We start from the raw sequence: 20,394 nt of genomic DNA on the forward strand, positions 1-20,394 counted from the left end.
TTACAGTTTGTGTTGCTGAAACTTGGCAATTAGGAAACTACGCTTGAGGTTCTCAATGTAATCCTTTCCACAGTGAGTTTTAGAATGGCAAAAATATGAGTGTCCTCCAGTTAATTTGATAAGCTTGAAGTTACTGAAGTTAATTTCAGTACATTGGCTACTCTTAATGGTACTTGTAAGGGACTTAGGTATCATTTTGCAGCTAACAAATTACCGTAAGTAAGCCAAGCACCTTGGCCTTTGCTTCAAAGAGATGAGTGGACTTCAACATAGTGCGAGAACCTCAGAGTCAAAACTGAAGCAGACAATAACATTAGACAGAAATGATTTACTAATCTTTGTATTCAATGAGTGTCCTAACTATTATTAGCAATAAAACCTAGCAGTAAAGTATCTATGAGCACAGATAAACAGATTCACAAATTGAAGCCATTTACAATGGAATAAAAAGTGTACAGGGTAGAAATGCCCAGGTTGCACAATATAAAAATAAACAATGAACAATTTAGGAACCATTTTGACTTTTGTGAAATTTATCCTGCAAATTAAACCAATTGAAAATATATAATCTGCAGTGAGAGGAGGGTACTGTGAAGCACAATGAAATCCATAAAGTGGAGAAACAGTACAGAAAAGACATAAAAACAGAAAAAAATAGATCTTGAACCAAATTTTGGAAAAAGAAAAGACAAGAACTCTTCAGAGAGACTGCAATGAGCTGAAGAGCATCATCAGAGGAGTTGCAGGAGGGCACTGTCCAATGTTTTCTAATATATTGTGTTTTACATGACTGCTGCACTAAATGTTTCCCCAAGTCTCACAGAAGATTTGGAAAACTTCTGCCAGATAGGGATGGCTAACAAAATACTACCAAGTCATTGGATACTGGCACTCTCACTAAATACAATCGAATACTGAATTTAAATTAAAATGTTTCTTCAAGTATTATTTTCTCTTTCTTTTCTGACAAATTTTGACTCTAGGGAGCCTTCCTGTTCAGTTCTTCACAACTGGAATGCAGTGCATTCCCTCACCCCTTTTCTTTTTCTTACAAAATGTTTTTACAATATGGTAGCACTTGGGGAAACAGCATTAATGAATTGGTGCTTGGTAGAAATCTGCAAAGACAAACTTTGACATAAAAGACAAAAACTGCTTGAAAAAAGGGTTTCACAACAGAATTAGGAATAGATTCCTGAGTCCAATGCATCAGTTTCATTAGAACTGTTACATCACCCAGGGGGCATTTTACTTTTTTTATCTAAAAATACTCTCTTCAATTTGCTCTGCTGTGAGCGGATCAAGGAGAATTAAGCAGCTGATCTGGGCTCAGTGGCCAGTGTTACACTAGACATTAATCCAAAACAGTGGAAGGTTGGAGAAGGAAAGGCAAATTTAATCCAGAACCCCATCCATTACATTTGCAAACTCCAGAGCGAACAGTGATACTTTGTGCAAGTGCAGTCTGGGATTTGTTGCACAAACAGCTTTCCTACAATTTCCCTTGGAAACAGAAACATCCTCCAATACTTCTCCCACCCAGGACTCCCTCACAGGGCAAGATAAGTGTCCTGGCAAGGCCTCTTAGTGTGCACTGTCCCCGAATATGTAACAGATGTTACTGGGGCAACAGTTGGTATTGAAAAGGAGGGGCTTCAGGCCATCTGTCTAGGGTCAAGGTTTGAAAAGATGTAGTAGAGATGGTGGTGTGTTCAGGAAAATAGTAAGTATTTGAGGGGAAACAGGGGAATATAGCCCACATTGTAATCCTCCTCAATGTAGGCTTTCATATCAGATGACACTTACAAGATTTACCATTGAGAATTCTGTGAAGCACATTTTGACACTGTGCGATTTCATACATAAAGCTCAAAGGACCCACCGTGTGGCCAGAGACAGTACTGCAAACTAAAACTTTATTAGTTAAAATGCATTTTCATAGGAACATTTTTTTTTTTTTGGCATTTATACTTTACATTTATGAGTAACAGCTATTATATTGTCTCCAGCTGAGATTTTAGGCGATCAAGCACTTTATCCATGTCGTCACGCAAGTATGCCATCATCTTATGAGAAATCTTCCTCTGAAGAGAAGGACAAACAATATTCATAACCAAAAATGCAGAAGTATCTGTTAAAGCATATTCCATTTACAATCTCTTACAATGTAGCTCTTCAGCCTTTCGCCTTCCAGTTGACAGTATTCAGACACGGTCAGCTCTGTGAAATCTGCTTTCTTCATGGATAGGAATCCACAAGTGGGTGAGCGCTTGGTGTGCTCAAACCTGATAAGAAAAACAATGTTTTAGAACAATCAAAAGAAACAGACAAAAAGTTTGTATTGTTTCACAAGTTTTCTTTTCTTTGTTGCTGGATGATTTTGTCAGCTATTTAAATGGCATATAGTTTAATAGATTAAGTATAGTGAAAGAAATCAATTAAATATCTGCATTCTTCTGGTTGATTTTGACCCAAAGACCCCTACTGTTCATCCCCAACATTCTTCTCCAAGAGCAAAGTTACTCCTGGCGAAGGTTTCCTCATTCATTCATGTTTTTAGGCCAAGGCGCAAGTAAACCAACCCTCTTAGATAAAAAGTAACCTCACTTTGGTTTAATATAAACCATCACATTTTGTATCTAAAGAATCAATTCCCCCAGCTGTCTTGAATATTCTGAAAGAGGCTTCATCTGAGATGACTTTATTTCTGTTTTCTGCCATTCAATCCCAATTAATGTTTCCTGTAGAATATTGCTCTGTTCTCTGGTTTTCCATAGAAAAGAATAAATTTTTTAGATGGGTTGAAACAAAAGGCAATAAGTTTTGTGCGTGATTAAATTTTTATAAGTTTTCATCCATTTGGAAAATTTCATGTGGTCACAAGTCTAAAACTAGGTAACAGAACCGCAGCAGTAAAGTTTATGTAAAAGACAAGAGTCCTGTTAGTCTCATCTTTTGCAGGCAGGATTGTAGATTCATAAGACTGCAGGATTATGTACGTCTTCCTCACCATGGATCATCATCTGGTTCCCAGCCCTCGAGTTCGATCAGACAGAAGAAACAGCAGGCAACGTCTGGTTCATTGTCACTGGGGCAGTGCACAAAACCAGCTTTAGCCATCTAAACAGACAAAAAAAAAGAAAAGAAAGCTGAAATCATAACTCAAACAACATTAATGAAAAAAAAAAAAAGACGCGCATCCGGATTAGTTTTGGTGGGGATAAAGCAATAATTTCCCTTTGAATAAGTGAGCTTCCATGACAGAACGTTACTCATGAAGTCAAGTGTTGGCAGCTCATCAATCATGCTATGAGCCGGGTGGGCGAAGGGAAGCGTCTGAAACTTGCACCTGTTGAACTATAAATCAGAAGCTGTAAATGACTTGGATCAAAGGATGGCTCATAATGTGTTATGTTAGGACATAATCATATTATTGGATTTGGCAGGAGTTTTTCTTAAATGCAACTTCCAATACACAACCTGGAAGTTGTAAACTGGAAATGTACATACAGTTGTGCACATATACTGGAAATGTACACAACTTCCAGGTTAAATGTTTTCTTAATTTCATGCTTCCACATTTTAAGGCATCTATAATTATTTTTAGAGGTCTTTACCCAAAGTCAGTGGGTGGAGTAAACACTGATTGGTTTGCATTTGAGTTGCTGTTGATGTCAACTAAACTTTTGCTACCTGTTTAATGATCCTTTCATGAAATTGTGAATTAAACTATTGACAAGATAATTGTATATGTTTTCTACTTGATGAATTTACTAAAATGTCATTTAGTCACATGAGTATTTTCCAGACTTTTTTCATTGTCCCAAGTAGTAAGGGATTAAATCACTGATCATCTGTGTTTCACAAGCAAAATTGAGTATGTCTATAGAACAACTAGAAGTACCAGCAGTAACTGCTTCTGCTAATATTTTTTTCAAATTGGGGTAAATTTACATTTGTAAGTGTGTAAAATCCATAGACAATATCCTCTTGTAGTAATCATCAAAAACTCTGTGTTTCCATTCTTAAATAATTACAAAGAGCTGCAAACTAATATTTCCATTATTGTTTTTTTCATAAGGATTAAGACAACCCATCCAGAGCAGTTTGAAAAAACCAAGACCTTCCTACCTTTTCAGGTGTGCAGTTGCATTCCTCTCTAAACGGCCAGTCTCTAAAACTCTGCTCCCGCAGAGCATGGCTGTACATTTTGTCAAACGTCATATACCTGGTCGTCAGCACATCTACATTTTCCATTATTCCAGCAATACAAGGCTCAGTCCAACATAGAATTAACTCTCAAAGTAAGGAGTATTGTGTGTAGATCAGGGGTGTCAAACTGCAGTCCTCAAGGGCCGCTGTCCTGCAACTTTTAGATGTGCCTCCGCTGCACCACACCTGAATAGAATAATTAGGTCATTAGCAAGGCTTTGGAGAACTGATCTACACAAGGAGGAGGTAATTAAGCTATTTCATTCCAGTGTTTTGTACCTGTGGCACATCTAAAAACTGCAGGACACCGGCCCTTGAGGACTGGAGCTTGACACCCCTGGTGTAGATCTTGCTCAAGCTGCCCTGCACAACTCCACAGATGTTTTCAATTTTGGCCTGATAGAATACTGCTGAGGCTCAACATGAGCAGAGAAAACAAAATTCACTCTGCTTCTTAGGTCCTACTGCTTGTAAAGTTTTTATATTGATGACAGTTTTTAACATTTGTGACACATACATTTGAGCTTGACAAATAAAAAATGCCATTCCAGTTCAGTTTTGTTTTGGGAAAAATGCATGTGCATCTGAACAATTGATTTATTCGTTACTTCATCCCACCTGCATGTAATTCAAAGAGCTGAGTTGTTAATAAATTGGGCCACTTCTGAAGGCACTTGGTAACAGTCAACAAATCTAAAAACAAATAAGGTTTTTTTTTTTTTTTTTTAGATTTTCATTTGCAAAGACAAATTATAGACCTGTATGCTTCTTCGTCCACTTCACAATATATCACAATACATTGAATTTTGTGACGTGAAAAGGTCTATAGGGTTTGAATGCTTTTGCAAAGGACTTTATTCTTTCTGAAATGGACTTCTCAGGCATGAGCTGCGATTTCCAAATGCTGCTAAAACAACTGCAGGATAAATATTTACACCAAGTCCAAACAGCGAGTGGTTCAACTGTATTCAGTGTAAGCTTTTACAAGCCTGCTTATTGCTGTGAGAAATGGAGATGAGCCGGTCTGCAACGAGTCTCTGTAACACTACCCATTAGACCTCTGAGTGCTGAAATGTGCTTACAGCTGTACGCTGGTGTCCCATCCACCGCCCCCCTCCCAGACTGCAGAGGAGCTGAGACACAGCATGGCTGCAGGGTTGGTGGTTTAATGCCTTACTTTACTCTTACAGGTGATGCTGTGTAGGGCTGAACTGAGCAGCCGGTTTAGAGTTTGGTCATCAGGTCAGCGGCCTCCGTGCTTTTTGGATCTCGTGGAAGGTAGCGCTCACCTATGAATTCCTGCATCTCTGTGTCACAACATTTTTCCATAAGTCTCTCAGTGTTATTCTTGTGTTTGTTTTTCAAACTTTGTGTGACGCAAACATGTTTATGAGATCTAAGATCTTTGAAACTCTAGACTTTTTTTCATTTTGTCCATTATGTGATGAAAAAAGGGAATATTTACAACATGTGGACTGTTAGAGATTCTGTCACAGATCATAACTATGCAGCTTTCTATTTATCTCCTCACGATTTTCTTTCTCATTCCCTCACAGACGTTTGATATCCGGTCCTCGAGCCTCCCTGCTTCTGCATTAAACAATCTTCTGACATAACTGCCCTCACCTATTAAGGTCTACTAAGATAAGCTGCTGGAATCTCCTGCACAGGGTTTGTTTTCACACAGAGTTGACACTGAGGGGGAGGGAGAGGTACGATGCAGAGAGGTGGATGGGAGGTGACAGAAGCTATGTGTATGCCGTCTCTATGTCCACATGTCTTCTTGGACAGCCATCATACCTGCAGTTTACATGTGCCAATCTGGAAACCTTTAATATCAATGAGGACTTGAGCTTTCTTCTTTCATTTGTAGAGGTCCACACAGTTTTGCTGGTGGGCAGGGATTTATAAACGTTTACCATCTTTTCCTTGCAAGGACTGGACATTTGATTAAGTCACACAGGACCGGGGGATCAAACATGTAGCCAATGTGGAGCACAGGTAGGAGATGAACTCCGTCACCCTCCAATCCTTGTGTGTGTGTCGACATGTGGTTTCTACATTACATTTCACACTTTTTTCTCTCTGAGGAGTTTTCTTTACTTTATAAAAAAAAAAAAAAAATCAATTTTTTAGCAGAAAAATCTTTTTGACGTTGCAAAATTCTCCTGTTCCGACAGGTCTCAGAAGGTTTTGTGCTGACAAGAAAATATGCCTGAAGTGCTGGCCATACTATTGGCATGCCTGGTAAAGATGTGTTGAAATGACTGAGGCAAATTAATCTTTTAATGGAAGAGCAGAAACTTACACTAGTATAATTTTTTTTTCAAAATTGTGCTTCCCTGAAGCACTTGATTTAGATTTGCCACTGGTAACACCTATAGATTTTAATCGACATTTACTTTTCCATTTTGAGATCACAGAAAATTTCTGAAACTAACTGGACGAAACTATGATTACCAAGTTTCCATAATAACCATAAGAACTATGCCAGAATAAAACCCTTCTGCCCTCACAAATATAAATCTGTGGGGGGACTTTGATTGGTCTGACAAGACAAAGATTGGACTTTTGTGAACAAAAGCTCCAGATGGGAGTGAATGAAAATAAATAATGAATATTTGGAAAAGTTTACCATGCTCATTGTTAGGTAAGCTGTTGGACCTGTGATGCTATGGGATGTCTTACAAAGGCCTCTGCAATCTTGTTAAAGTGCACAGCATCATAAACTCCTTAAATTATTAGAGCATTTTAAATAATAATCTCATAGTGTCTGAGAGAAAACTAAAAAGTTTCACTAGCAAGATCCGAAACACCTAGCCGAATAAAGACAGAAATGTGAAAACAAACACAGAATCAGGCTTATTCAACGGTCAGGTCAGTTTTCAGACCAAGATTCTTTCAAAGAGCTGAGGAGTGAGGTGAGGAGAAAAATAAAGAAAGGGTTCTCTTAGTGACCTAGAGAAGCTTAGAAAGGGAAATGTCATTGCTGCTTGGTCAAAGGCTGAAATGCGATAGAAGATTATGTGCAGCCCAACTCACGAAAGGGGGTTGTATTGATGTTAGGGTTTAAATAACATTAAATCAGTGTTTTTGAAAAGTACCAGCATGCTGAGTTAGTCTCATTAATTTATATTATAGCTTTAACTAATATATTGTTTTCTAATCACATAGAATTAACTAATACGTGGTTTGAGGCAAGTCTGAAAGAATAAAGACTAAAGCATGACGTGAGGAAAACTGATGCTGGTTTTCACTCAAGTGAGGAATGTCAGAGCTTTAAAAATAGGTTGATATTTGGGGAGCATAAGAAATGCCTTCATTGTCTTCATAAATACTCTCACAAACTAAAATAAAGCATCACCTTAGAGCATAAATGTTACATCTACTTTAGATAACTTTCCATGTCTTGCGATCAAAAATGTTTGAATTATATAAGCGATTTTGCAGTAAATGTGTGCTGTGAGTCCATCTAGGAAGAAGGACATGCTGTCCACCAGCGCTGGTGTAAAAATGTCAAGGGTGTGTGAGAATGTGACGGTCAACATCTACATTCTCCATTTCTGCAGGCAAGTGTGGATTCACAGGTCAGCCAATCCCTCCTGTGCGCACATATCAGCACATCCTGGGAAATCCCTAAGGCTCCCTAACTGTCTTCGTGACTTAAGGTTTAAAATGAGGAGAAATTTTATTCAAGAAAAATTTAAACCAACTCAGACAACCATTGAAACTAAACTAACAAATGAAGGTATATAAATTAAGCATGCTTAATGTGTTAGGATCTTGTTTTTTTTTTAGTTTGTTATGGGTTTTGTTATTTGTGGTCTTTAGTTCTTATCTCTATTAATTTTGCTTTGTTTATACTTTCACTCCAGTTCCTTCTTACTTATTCTAATTATGCTTACTTGTAATGTCTAGTCCTTTTTTAGTTATTCCGGTTTATTCATGTTTCTTTGTTTTGCTATGTTGTTAGATTCATTTCCTTCCAATCAGTTTGCCAATCAGCCCAGATCTATTGTTCCAGCATTCACTCTCCCAGTATTTGATCACGCCACTTTCATTCACTCCTCACTAGTCACTCGTTGTGTTTCCTTGCTGGTATTTCCCCATGACCTACATTTTTGTTCTGTTCTGGATCCATGTGCAACCGGTGATTTTTCTAAGTTTTCAGTTTTCAGAACATTCAATATGATCAATACTCCCAGCTCCTGTTTGCAGTTTTGGTTCACCCTACGAACACTTCATGACATGATGATTCTCCAACTTACTGTGAATGTTCTCAGAGGGGTACCAACCCTGCAAACCTCAGAAAGTCAATATCCACTTCAGTACCATTTAACAATGCTGAACATCTCTGCACTAGGTAGATTTGGATTGCCAGATTTGTTCTTCTTTGCAAATTGAGGAACATCATGCAACTACTTTTTAATGCCACAGTGACAGATTTCTTTGTTGTCCAAATTTTCCTTTTTGAATCTCAACCAAGCAGTCACATCTTCAGCAACGCAGTAATTTATTCCTGAGGAAAAGCTGAACATGGATGCAAACGTTCAACCTGCTGACTGTGTTTCCTGCACATTTCCACATCTTATCAATAGTCTAAATTTAGTGGGACAATTATCTCTCACTGTGGAAAACTGATATATGTCAGACTTACAGACTCTGGCCAGTTCATTGGGAATAGAGAGGTGCTTGTTTTCATGCAGAGCTGAATTACATGTTGCTTGTTCAGCTGACCTTTGACCTTCATGGGCAACCTCTAAATTCATCACAGCAGTGCCAAGAGACACCCAATGCATAATATATGGTCATAGTGCAGGCTATGTGTCAGTGTACTATTTAAGAAGAGAAATGAACTGAGAAACATTTGTGGAAAGTCACAAAGTCTTTCGGATGTAGCTGCTGACATATGAGCAGAATCTATGTTGTGATTTCTCAGAGAATTCAATCTCCTGCTTGGAAATAAGTTAAAACATGTCTTTTGACCTTTAGAGAATGCACATTTAGTCTGTTTCCTTGACAGGAGAGATTTAAGATGATATATCTTGCCTTTATTGGGATAGTTTGCATTTTTCCTTCAAGTGTGACTTCTCCATGAAAGACTCTTATTTGTCGGCAAGGTAATTAAAAGTCTCCTCTCTGCTGATAAAAAAAAAAAACGTTTCAGTGAGGGTAGCAGGATCTATTAACCCACAATGGCTCTTTTGCAGAGTGACTTTTCCTGCTTATATACGGTTTTCTGACTAAGGGCATAACCAGTGTTTTCTCATTTCTGTTGTTCCTTGTTTCCTTAAGAGTGTCAGCTTGACTATGAGAAAATAAAATATTTCTTTGGTTACATGCTGGGATCAGTCTCACTGGTCTGTGGGAATAATTTTAGAAATCTTGGAATTCCTGAGCATAGTATTTACTCATGTGTTAACCTGATCGGACCAATAGAGGGCAGCAAACTTACTCAGCTTGTAAACCCAGTGTAGCACTTTCCTCGACTTTCCAGGAATAAAACTGGTGTGTAAAAATCTGTATTTTACTTTATGTTAAACAATAGACATAAAGATCAGAACTACGTCAACTAAAATTGTTTAAATATGTTGTTCCTGCAGCACTTAAAGTCAAAATAGGCATGTCTGATACATGACTGCGAGTGGGTGGATGAGGAGGTGACTCATGTATCCTGCAGCTCAGGGAGAAATTTAGATAGATGACAGCTAACAACTCTGATCAAATTTCCCCACCTAACACAAACATGGACAACACCAAAGGATCTACAGAGTTTGTTGTAGCTGTTTTAAAAACTAGGTAGTTCTTCAGGTCAGGTGTATAATAACTCACTTCTCTTAAGCATTTTGTTTCTGTTGTTCAGTCAAGGTACTGAAAATCTACACCAGTGAATTGCCCAGGTTCAATTCTCACATCTAAAATCCTCACAAAGGATTTTCCTCAAAAAGGAATGAGGAGTCTTTAAATTGCAGCTGAATTTTAAAGCAACTAAATTTTTTGATTACAAAGAAAGTTCCACATACAGAGGAATATATCACATAGCTTATTCACAGGTTAAATCCATGTGAACAGAAATCCATCCATCCATCCATCCATCCATCCATCCATCCATCCATCCATCCATCCATCCATCCATCCATCCATCCATCCATCCATCCATCCATCCATCCATCCATCCATCCATCCATCCATCCATCCATCCATCCATCCATGAATGAATGAATGAATGAATGAATGAATGAATGAATGAATGAATGAATGAATGAATGAATGAATGAATGAATGAATGAATGATCATGAGGGACTGCTGCCTTTCTCCAGCAGTCATTGAATGAGAGGCAGTATAAACCCTGAATAGGTTGCCAGTCTATCACAGCGCAGCTCTTTGCACGTCAGCTTCCGTGTTCGGGCATAAGCGGCTCAGTCGCTTCCGGTCTATTAAGAATGGCATTTTACACTATAGGTCAGAAGTGGCCAACCCTGGTCCTCCAGAGCCGGTGTCCTGCAACTCTTAGATGTATCTCTACTTCAACACACCTGAGTCAAATAATGAGGTCATTAGAAGGACTCTGGAGAACCTGACTGCACTTGGGAGGTGATTCAGCTCTTGGATTCAGGTGTGTTGGATCAGGGATACCTCTAAGAGTTGCAGGACACTGGCTCTCGAGGACCAGGGTTGGCCATCTCTATAGGTGCTTGCAGGACTTGCCCAAGGTGACAATTAATGATGTACATCGATCCAAAGCCCCAACAAGTAAGCTGAGAAGGATTTTAAGGGGAGTTTTACTTTCTTTAAACTTTGTAGCTAACATTAACTTTAGCTTATGCTAGTAGGCATTATTCTCGACATTTTTCTTGTAAAATTGTGCTATTTAAGTAGCTAAACATTTTAATCAATTCTAACGGACAATGTTTTTCCTTGACGTTGTACTTATTTTCAAGTATATTATATGTGTTTATTGTAACAGAGACCATGTGACGGGGGACGAAGCACAACAAGCCCCATAGTTTCAGAGTTCGAGTTCAGCTGACTGTGCAGGTTCAAAGTGGTTACTTTTGGAAAAATATGGACTTGTTCCTTAAGGTCTCCATGTTATTTAGTTTTATTACGTTTGCATGCTTCTTGTGAAGAGCTGGAATGGCATGGTGTTTACAGCAGTGTGTATAGGCAGATCAGTTGCTCGGCTGTTTGGCTCTTGTCTGCCCACTCGTTCCCATACACTCGCTCTTTGAGGCTGAATACAGATGTGATTCACACAGGAGACTGCTCCTTTATTTATCATCCCCCGTAGTTTTAGGCTGAAGAAGCTAATCCGGAGTGAGGTGAAGGTTGCAAATTTTGTTGTCCAGTGAATATTTACGAGCCACCGTCTTCTTAATTCAGGGTCCATGAAAACTTTGAAAGCCGATTATATTAGGAAAACAACAATGTTCGCAGTATTGCTTTATGTCTGCAATATGACTTTGTCTTTTCTAGCTGTCATGGTAACACACAGCGGTTCTGTATTTCACTCATGCGGATGTGACGTCAGCGCCGTACGTGCAAAGACCCCATTGAGAAAGAGAATACAAATCAATAGACACATAAATCAAATAATTAAAGAACTGAGAAAACATATTTCTATATTGAGAAAATTCTGAAATGATAGAAATATCTAAAACTTCTAAAACATGTCCCAGGAGTCTGCAGTCTTTACAATCTAATGAGTAAAATAAAACACGTTTAGATTATAAATCTAAACAATTATAAAGGTCACATGACCTTTATAATTGTTTATCATTTTTTGGTAAATAGATGCTATAGATTAAAAAAAACCCCACCATTCTGGAAGAGAAAAATAAAAATAGAAATTGATACATTTTGTACCAATTTTCATCCCATCGTTTAAATATACGATCGGTGAAATCGTAGGTATAAAAAGTATATAGTTTCCAACCTAAAGTAGAAAAAGTAAATCCAGAAAAAAATTACTGGTCCTTTTACTGACATTATTTAATTATTCCATGACAAACTGAAAAAAAAATCCTTAAAACCTGTATTTGCTGTTAAATCTAAATTAGTTGGTCCTCAGCCAAAGCTATTGAAAACCATTGTGGAAGGTTGGAGAACCCCGCATAAACCGTAATATTTAACATAGAAATAAAAATAATGTAGAATATTTGTAATAATAAATAATGCTATTGAATTGTATAAGCAGTATTTGCCTCTAAATAATTTGATTATTATTACCTGTTTCTTTATATGGTAGTAGTGCACCTTCTGTACTTGATCTCAGTTCATTCATCTACCAACTTCCTGCTCTTCTACCTACCCAGTCATCTCCTCTGTCCCCTCCCCAGTGACCCTCACCCTTCCCCTGTCCCTTGACTTTCCTCCCCTGCGTTTTCCTTGCCCGGTTTTCTTGCCTATGGATGATACAGGATACCCATGCTCCAATTTCACCCTCTCATCATGACATCCATTAAAGTGGCGCTCAGTCCTGGGCCCCTGTTGGCCTGACAGCACATTAGCCCTCGGCCCATTGAACGCCAACAAGGACCAGCTCTGAATTATTGATACCAACACAACTAATGAAGAAACCCTATCTCAGCTCTTTTTTATTTCTCTCTCTTTCTCACACAGACACACACACCTCTACACACACAGTTTGAATGCCCAGAGAAACATACACACACAGCTTTTTTGATGTTAACTATCATCCCACCTGCTTGCATCTCATTTAGAGAAACGCATATTCTCAGTTCCTGCAGAACACTGAATTCCTGTTCTTTTCAACAAAATGTTTGCTCGGTTGCCCAAAATGCTGATGAGGGACTGTTGATATTTTTCTCTTTGATTCTAGGTGATATTTGCATATTTATATCTACAGGTGCTTTGTTTTTAGGAGCTTTTTGTCATATGATTTTATACAGTCTCTGATAAGTCTGATTGGGTGTTTGTGGCATTAAAGTCTGCCTCTGTTTACATACAAAGTCATACAGCGTCTTTCAAAACAATTCAACCATTTTACATTTTTTCACATTGCAGCCAAACATTGAATTTTATGAAAAGAACTTACACAAATTTGTGCAGAATTGTCAAGTGCTAGGAAAATGATGCATGGTTTCCAAAATGTTTTCTCAGTAAAAGCATTTCAATCATTGACACTCACATTTTGCTGCAATTATTAGGGTTGTTGATCTGATGTAAGGTGAACATCTGACCTAGCCTCATGTCTTCTTGAGCTTCTATCACAGTAATGACTGTAGTTAGAAGGATGTGTCATAATGTTTTAGATTTGTTCCTGGTTCAACACTCCTGAATCAAATGATGGAATATTTCCAAGCCTTTGTAGATCTTGAGTCAGCTGTGTTGGAGCAGGGACCAAAATGAGAACTGCAATTCACTGATGCTTCAGAAGCTGCCCAGCATTTAGCTTGATCAGTCTTCTGGTCAAATAACTCAGAGCAGTGTTCCTGTCCATGCTGAAGAATATCATCCTCCTGTATGACTCTGTAAAATCACGTTTCACCCAAATACAGAGTGTTCAGTATGATATGATGTGGTGTTTTTTCCATAAAAACAGTGTCTTTCCATAAAAACAGTGTTTTGCGAGAGAAGGTCCACAAAATTAGTTTAATTCTTCTTACAAGACGTCTTGTGGTTTCTTTACAGTAACAACTTTGGAAGATTAGAGTCAGTGACCATGTGTACACAAGTTTCTAATATACTTCCTTCTATTCATCCCATCATCTATACCAGCCGTCAAAGGTAATGCAGTAGCTGGTGCCTATCAGTGGTCATTGGGCAATAGCGTGTGTGTGCACCCCGCACACACACACACGCACAACTAACAATAATGATTCTTGACTATTGGAAGAACATAAAATATCTATGTAGAAATACTCCAGACCTTTATTCAAACATAGGACCTTCTGGCTTAAAAGGAAATGTATTACCAACTGCTCCACCTTGCTAATATAAGACAATAAGAGTTTCTCAAAAACTATTTTATAATTTCTCCTTTAACAAAAATTTCCAGAAATGTCTTCACTCATACCAAAAACAAACAACCAAGGTAGATGATCTTTTAAAGTTTTTTCTAATTCACTGTAGCAAATCCCTGAAACACAGAACAGCTGGATTGATACTGAAATTACACTACATAGGTGGACTTTTTCCTGTTTTACTTTTCGGGCGCGATGGTGGCGACGGCAGTAAGAGTTTGCCCTGCAGGTGGACGATTCAATTCCCACTCCATCCACCTCAGTTGTGTCCTTGGGAAAGAAGCTTGATCCACCTTGCCTGCTGTTGATCAGAAGAGCCGATGGCAGAAGCCTGTGGCAGGCTGGGCAGCTGTGGCAGCAATTCAGTAGCTTGCCACTGATCATCAGTGCACAAATGGAAATGATTGGTTTTATTGTAAAGCGTCTTTGAGAACCCTTTGAGGATTGAAAAGGACTGCATAAGTCTGACATCATTTCATTATTTAATTTCCCTTTGGTACCAATGAAGTATTTTTTAATTTGAATTGAACTTGAATTTTCTAATTTGGTGATAAAGTGACTTCTAAAGGGAATTCACTTCACTATATTGATTTTGAGGTATCAAAGTAAAACACACTGAAGGGCATAATTTCCTAAATTCTATTTGACAAAAGTTTAAAAAATCATACATCATCATACATTTCTTCCACTCTACTGTATATCTCATATAATTAAAACAAAACACACTCAAGTTCAAGGGGTTTGAAGTCATTTCCAAGGTACCATGGAGGTATGCAGCGGAGCTCCTTCACAGAGAGGTACTGGAGGTGTCAGCCCATCTCCTTAGTATTCACTCCAACATCCTTTGACTCACAGCCTCAGCCTGAGAGCGTGAGAATGAAAGTGGGAGAATACAGTTAGAAAATAAAAAAGCAAAACATCAGACAGCTTTCTGCTGTCGCCTCAGGCTCACGTGGTTATATCTGTTGTGTTTGCAAGCAGGCCAGCCCAAGGGGATTAGTTTTTTTGACAGTTTTGTTAAGCCTTCTCTAACGCACCAAGCTATTCTGTAATGTCGGGGCTGTGATTTTAGAAAACGTCTCTCCCAAGCTGTCCTATGATTTCTCCTTCATGAAGGAGAAACTGGAAGGAGGAAGCAGTTCGGGAACATGACAGCGGACATTTTTCTGAGTGGCTTCTTAGTGTGGTGGAATTGGACCATAAAACAACTGTCTGTGAAGCTCCTCTTCAATTAGTGAATGCCTTGCTGAGGTCCTGCTTAATTCTCTCCTGGCTCTGACAGCTTTCCTCTCTCTTTGTCTGCGTTTCCTTCTGGTCGTCTCTTCTTGTCTCTCCACGTCTCTTCATCCCTCTGTCAGTTTGTGTTTAGTTTAATCTCTCCCCCTCCTTTTTCTGCTTCCTCCGCTCTGTCGCTTCCCATTTCATCTCTTCTTTTTTTTTCCCCTGGCATCCCCCCCACCCACCATTCCTCTCTTCCCCACTGCTCCCGCTCTCCCTGTCTGAATTCCAATCCCTCTGACAAAAGCTCAGACGATAAAATGTCTAACTTTGCTTGAAAGGGTCAGGAGATGGAAGGAGGGAAGGACAAATAAAAGGTTAATCCTTTAACAAGTCCACATAGGTGTGGAGTCAAAGGACAGAGAGAGAGGGGAGGGCAGGAGAGGGAAGAGGTGGAGAACAAGTGCTGTAAACAGATGTAGGAGACTGGGCTCTTACAGGGGGTGAATGTGAAAAATGAGAGGGAGATGGCATTTTCAGTCAAGCTCTGTCTCTCTGTTAGAGAATTTTCGGAATTATCATTTTGTTTTTACTTTAGGTGAAATTCAGTCTAATTAAAGTGTTCTCTTTCCTTGTGTGTATCTTCTGACCTGGAGGTCAGGCTTGCCTGTTAATTCTGTGTTCTCAGACCCTAAATTCTTATCAACCAGAAAGCCCTCTAAACTGCCTGTGAGCAGTCGTATTTTGTTTTGTTAACAGCTTGACCGAGATTTGAACCGGGCTCAGATCGCAGATTAGTTATCACACCTGGAAATGGGTTGCTGGTTGTTTAGGTTACATGTTTTACGACCTCTGTTGTTTTTACTAATTGCCCCTTGGCTGTTTTTCTTTGACAATAAAACAGGAGCTCGGGTGGAAGGAGATCAGAACTCTTTCTGAACGGCTTGGAGAAGCTGTTCCGGAGAATTCTCCTTTTGCAAAAGCTTTATCATAAAATTCATATATACGTTGTCTGTGGTTCTTTATTTAGGTTCAAGGAAAAGTACCTATCATTTTGGTGCCGAAACCCGGGATCTCTCCTCCCCCGCTGCCAGGCAGAGGAAGACGCGCTGAATCCGTGCACGGCCAGAGTCAACTGGACCTGGAAAGAAAGACCCAGGAAGCAAATTCTTCGCTGGGCCAGCTACGCATGTCCGACTTTGTCTGCCAACGGCGGAGTGACGAGATCCGACTGGACAACCAGACAACTACAGAAACGTAGGTGAATTTTAAAACAAAAGGACGGCGGAGTCCTGCGAGACACAGTCGCTTAAGTTCCGTAACAAAAGGATGTCGGAGTCCTGCTAGAAGCTTAAATTCCGTAATAGGTTTGAGTCCTTGTCAAATATCAGTTTGACTAAATGAAGGTTTGAGTCCTTGTCAAATATCAGTTTGACTAAATGAAGGTTTGAGTCCTTGTCAAATACCAGCTTGACTAAATGAAGGTTTGAGTCCTTGTCAAATACCAGCTTGACTAAATGAAGGTTTGAGTCCTTGTCAAATATCAGTTTGACTAAATGAAGGTTTGAGTCCTTGTCAAATATCAGTTTGACTAAATGAAGGTTTGAGTCCTTGTCAAATATCAGTTTGACTAAATGAAGGTTTGAGTCCTTGTCAAATATCAGTTTGACTAAATGAAGGTTTGAGTCCTTGTCAAATACCAGCTTGACTAAATGAAGGTTTGAGTCCTTGTCAAATATCAGTTTGACTAAATGAAGGTTTGAGTCCTTGTCAAATATCAGTTTGACTAAATGAAGGTTTGAGTCCTTGTCAAATACCAGCTTGACTAAAGAAAGGTTGAGTCCTTGTCAAATATTATTTTGACTAAATGAAAGTCCTTGTCAAATATTATTTTGACTAAAGAAGGGTTGGAGTCCCAGTTGACTGAGTTTCAACTAAAGGCAAAAGGAACGGCTTTTAGAGCCGCCTTATTTACAGGACGCTCCTTAAGGGTAAGTCCTCACGTAAGATAGGAAGTTTGGTTTTGTTATTGCTGTGTTGATATTGGTGTTTTATCTGCTGCTTTGTTGATGTGTGTGTATGAAGGAGTGAATGGTGCTTCTCTCTCTGGGAGTAAACCTCTCTGCCATTCGGAATTAGGATCCAAAGTGAAAAACCGCTTGGAAGCTAGGCTCCAAGTAGAAGCCTGTTTTTCAGAAGGCACTGAGCGCTGATTTACAGCACTTTCTCTGAGAAAGCACAAAATACCAAAAAAATTTTCAAGCTAAAATTGCAAGTGATTTAAATAATGGGAAGCGAGAATTACAGCAACAAGAACGTGCCACCACTCCACTCTTCCTATCCCTCGTTCTGTAGAGTTCACTCTAGGTTTAAGGAACGGGACGAAAACACTGTAAAATATGGGTTCTTCACAAGGGAAGGAGAAAAGTCTTAAAGGGGATGAAAAGTTTATGTGTCAGATGGAGCCAGGAAATGTAATGTACCTGACTAAATGGAAGAGGAAGTACGGTGTAGATGGCGTGTTGAAAGTTAAACACATGGTGTGTAGGTCTGAAATAAGCGCTAGGTTAAAAACTGGTACCAGACAACAGGAAATTATTGGTTATTGCTAGATCTTAATATAAGTTTGAGATATCTCTTTTTAAATGTGCACAAGTTATTTAAAACAGGTTCCTAAAGACTAGAGTTTAAAAATTAATTAAATTATAACATGACAAATATTAAAAAAAAAAACATTGGAAAATTCCTGAAGCTTCAGTAAAATTTGATAAACAATTGGAGTAAAGAAAATGATGAGGACTGACTGAAAATTGGTGACTGATGAAATTTTGACTGACCACAAATCTGACTAATTGTTTTGTGTTTTGTGTCTCTGTTTGTGTTACAATTCATGTTGCTGTGAAAGATTGTGTGAGAGAGTTAGAACAAATTTTCGTAAAAGGGCAAATTATAGTCATCTGTCAGGAATTAAACAAAAAGTTGGCGAAGATGTGGACAACTTTCGTCTACGATTTGAAAAGGAGTTATGACTTTCCTAAAGAGGGAAGTTTAAGTAAATGATTTTTGACAGGTGCAAAAACAACTTGATGAGAAATTAAATAAAACAATAAAAAAAGGAAAAAACATTTCTTCTCAGAGAACAAGGTTTTATACTGCATAGATTACTGGGTAGCATAATTACAAAAGGTTAAAACACCAACTTGGTGCTATGATCCTTTGGCTGTATGTCTGGAGGGGTCAGCGATCAGAGTATGGTACCGACCTGGACTTTATCCAGCCTCATATCTCACTTAAATTCCAAAATGAGAGGAGGGCTGCTCGCTGGCTTCACAGCTTCAGCATTAAGGATCAACAAACTTAAGTAATTCACTGGTCTCTGATAAGATGTTCACTCGACCTAAGTTAATTAAATTAACTTACAGTCTACATTTTAAAATCTAACATGGCAAAGAATATAAAGAGATTACAGGTTTAACATGTTTCATGTTTATATGTGTTCTAAATGATTTAGAATTATAAAATATAAATAATGTTGGGTAATAAGTGGCTAAAACTATAAAATCAAAAGAGAGAAAAGATATACATGAGATATTTAGAAATAAAAAAAAAACACACAAAAAGAAAGATAAACCCTCATTGACTCCTATTTGCATCTTTCTTTTTCCTCTGTCTGAGCCTCGCTGCGGTGCATCTGACCTCTGACCTCAACTCGAAGCTGTCCTGCAATGGATCAGATGAAGTCCTCCTCATCACCAGCTTCTGACACCGATCAAGAAGACAAAGAAGAGTTCCATCACATCCAGACACTAAAATGCAACTGAACTCTTACAATCTCCACTGATCTACTCCCTGATATCAGCGTGGAGAAGGAAAAGATAATGTGCTTCAGAGACGAAGACAACAAACTGAACTATTTGATGCTTGTTTCATTTGTGAGATGTTTGGACATTGACAGAGGGACAGTCTGGACAACTCAAGATCCAACACCAGAAACTGCAGAGTGAGTTAAAGGGGGGAGGGAGGATTGCACCCCAGCGACGCCAGAACCAAGAGGAGGAGGGAGAAATGGGACAGAAAGGAGACATCAAAAGATAAGTGTATCACACATACTGTTGTTATACACTGTTATTGCAATGAAGACTTGCTTTCTTACTAACCCTTTTCACATATTATCTAGCCAGAAAAGAAAGTTTTAGAGGCTTTTATGTTCAATATTAGACAAATTCTTTCAGTTTGTTCCCGTAAACTCTGAGTCCTGTACAGCAGGACCACTGCTAAGGATCCTCTTAGGGTCCATGAGCCATAGGTTGGGAAACCTAAAGGGAAAACTGCAATTACTAAAAGGTCAGCAAAGACCTAACAAAAAACTCATGCCACTAAATTACACCAACTAAAAATCATCAAAGAGTCTAAGCCAAAAATGATTTGCAAAAGTTTTTTTTTCTCTTCTTTCCTTTTTGAAGAAGTATCCTGGTAATACATGTTAGTTTGGAATTAAATAAAATATCTTTGAGCATTGAAAATAACTAATACTGAAGTGTTAATATACCATAAAGTATTTGTTGGATTTAAATTTGAACAGTTAATTTAGAATTTTATTCTATGAATGAATCTGCATAGGTGAAGTGTTCCAGCAACAGGAAGTTGCTGGATTCTACCACATGTCTGAGATAGCTCTTTTAAAATGTGCACGATACCTAAAATAGGATCCTGACAACTAAAGATAATTATTAACACATTAAAAATGTTAACACATATTGAACATTTCTTGAAGTTTCCGTAAATTTAATAATAATAAATTGCCAGCTGTTTTAAAATACAAGGTTGAAAGAAACTTTGATTTTAAGTAATTGGTTACTCCAAACTGATGATTGTGAATAAGAGCAATATTTTCTAGACTAAAGTTTAAAACCTTTAGTCTAGGTTTGTTTGATTGATGATAATCAAATTTATAAAGAAATACTGAATTAAAGGTTT

At 38.4% G+C, this 20,394-nt stretch overlaps 1 protein-coding gene and 1 long non-coding RNA gene across 3 annotated transcripts in view; one reads left to right on the plus strand and one right to left on the minus strand.

Annotated features, from left to right (window-relative positions):
• LOC122833757 overlaps positions 1 to 16,908 on the plus strand; it is a 105,371-nt gene extending 88,463 nt beyond the window's left edge. For both annotated transcript variants that reach the window (XR_006371053.1, XR_006371052.1), the window contains one exon: positions 16,448 to 16,908. This is a non-coding gene — a long non-coding RNA (uncharacterized LOC122833757). The remainder of the gene's footprint in view (positions 1 to 16,447) is intronic.
• On the minus strand, positions 1,899 to 4,400 carry LOC122833717 (baculoviral IAP repeat-containing protein 5.1-A-like). Its single transcript, XM_044121531.1, has 4 exons — positions 4,132 to 4,400; positions 3,011 to 3,120; positions 2,165 to 2,285; positions 1,899 to 2,084 (listed from the first exon to the last, which is right to left on the minus strand). Exons 1-4 carry the CDS (start codon positions 4,255 to 4,257, stop codon positions 1,995 to 1,997), a joined length of 447 nt encoding a protein of 148 aa, XP_043977466.1. The 5' UTR covers positions 4,258 to 4,400; the 3' UTR covers positions 1,899 to 1,994.
• Positions 16,909 to 20,394: the final 3,486 nt, after the last annotated feature.

The sequence above is a fragment of the Gambusia affinis genome, linkage group LG01 (assembly GCF_019740435.1).
Source record: "Gambusia affinis linkage group LG01, SWU_Gaff_1.0, whole genome shotgun sequence".
NCBI classification, from domain to species: domain Eukaryota; kingdom Metazoa; phylum Chordata; class Actinopteri; order Cyprinodontiformes; family Poeciliidae; genus Gambusia; species Gambusia affinis.

Coding starts and splice junctions, on each gene's coding strand:
- LOC122833717 (XM_044121531.1), bottom strand. CDS start 4,257: ATGGAAAATGTAGATGTGCTGACGACCAGGTATATGACGTTTGACAAA. Junction 3,121..4,131: donor GCAACTGCACACCTGAAAAG/GTAGGAAGGTCT, acceptor TTGTCTGTTTAG/ATGGCTAAAGCTGGTTTTGT. Junction 2,286..3,010: donor GAACCAGATGATGATCCATG/GTGAGGAAGACG, acceptor TTTTCTTATCAG/GTTTGAGCACACCAAGCGCT.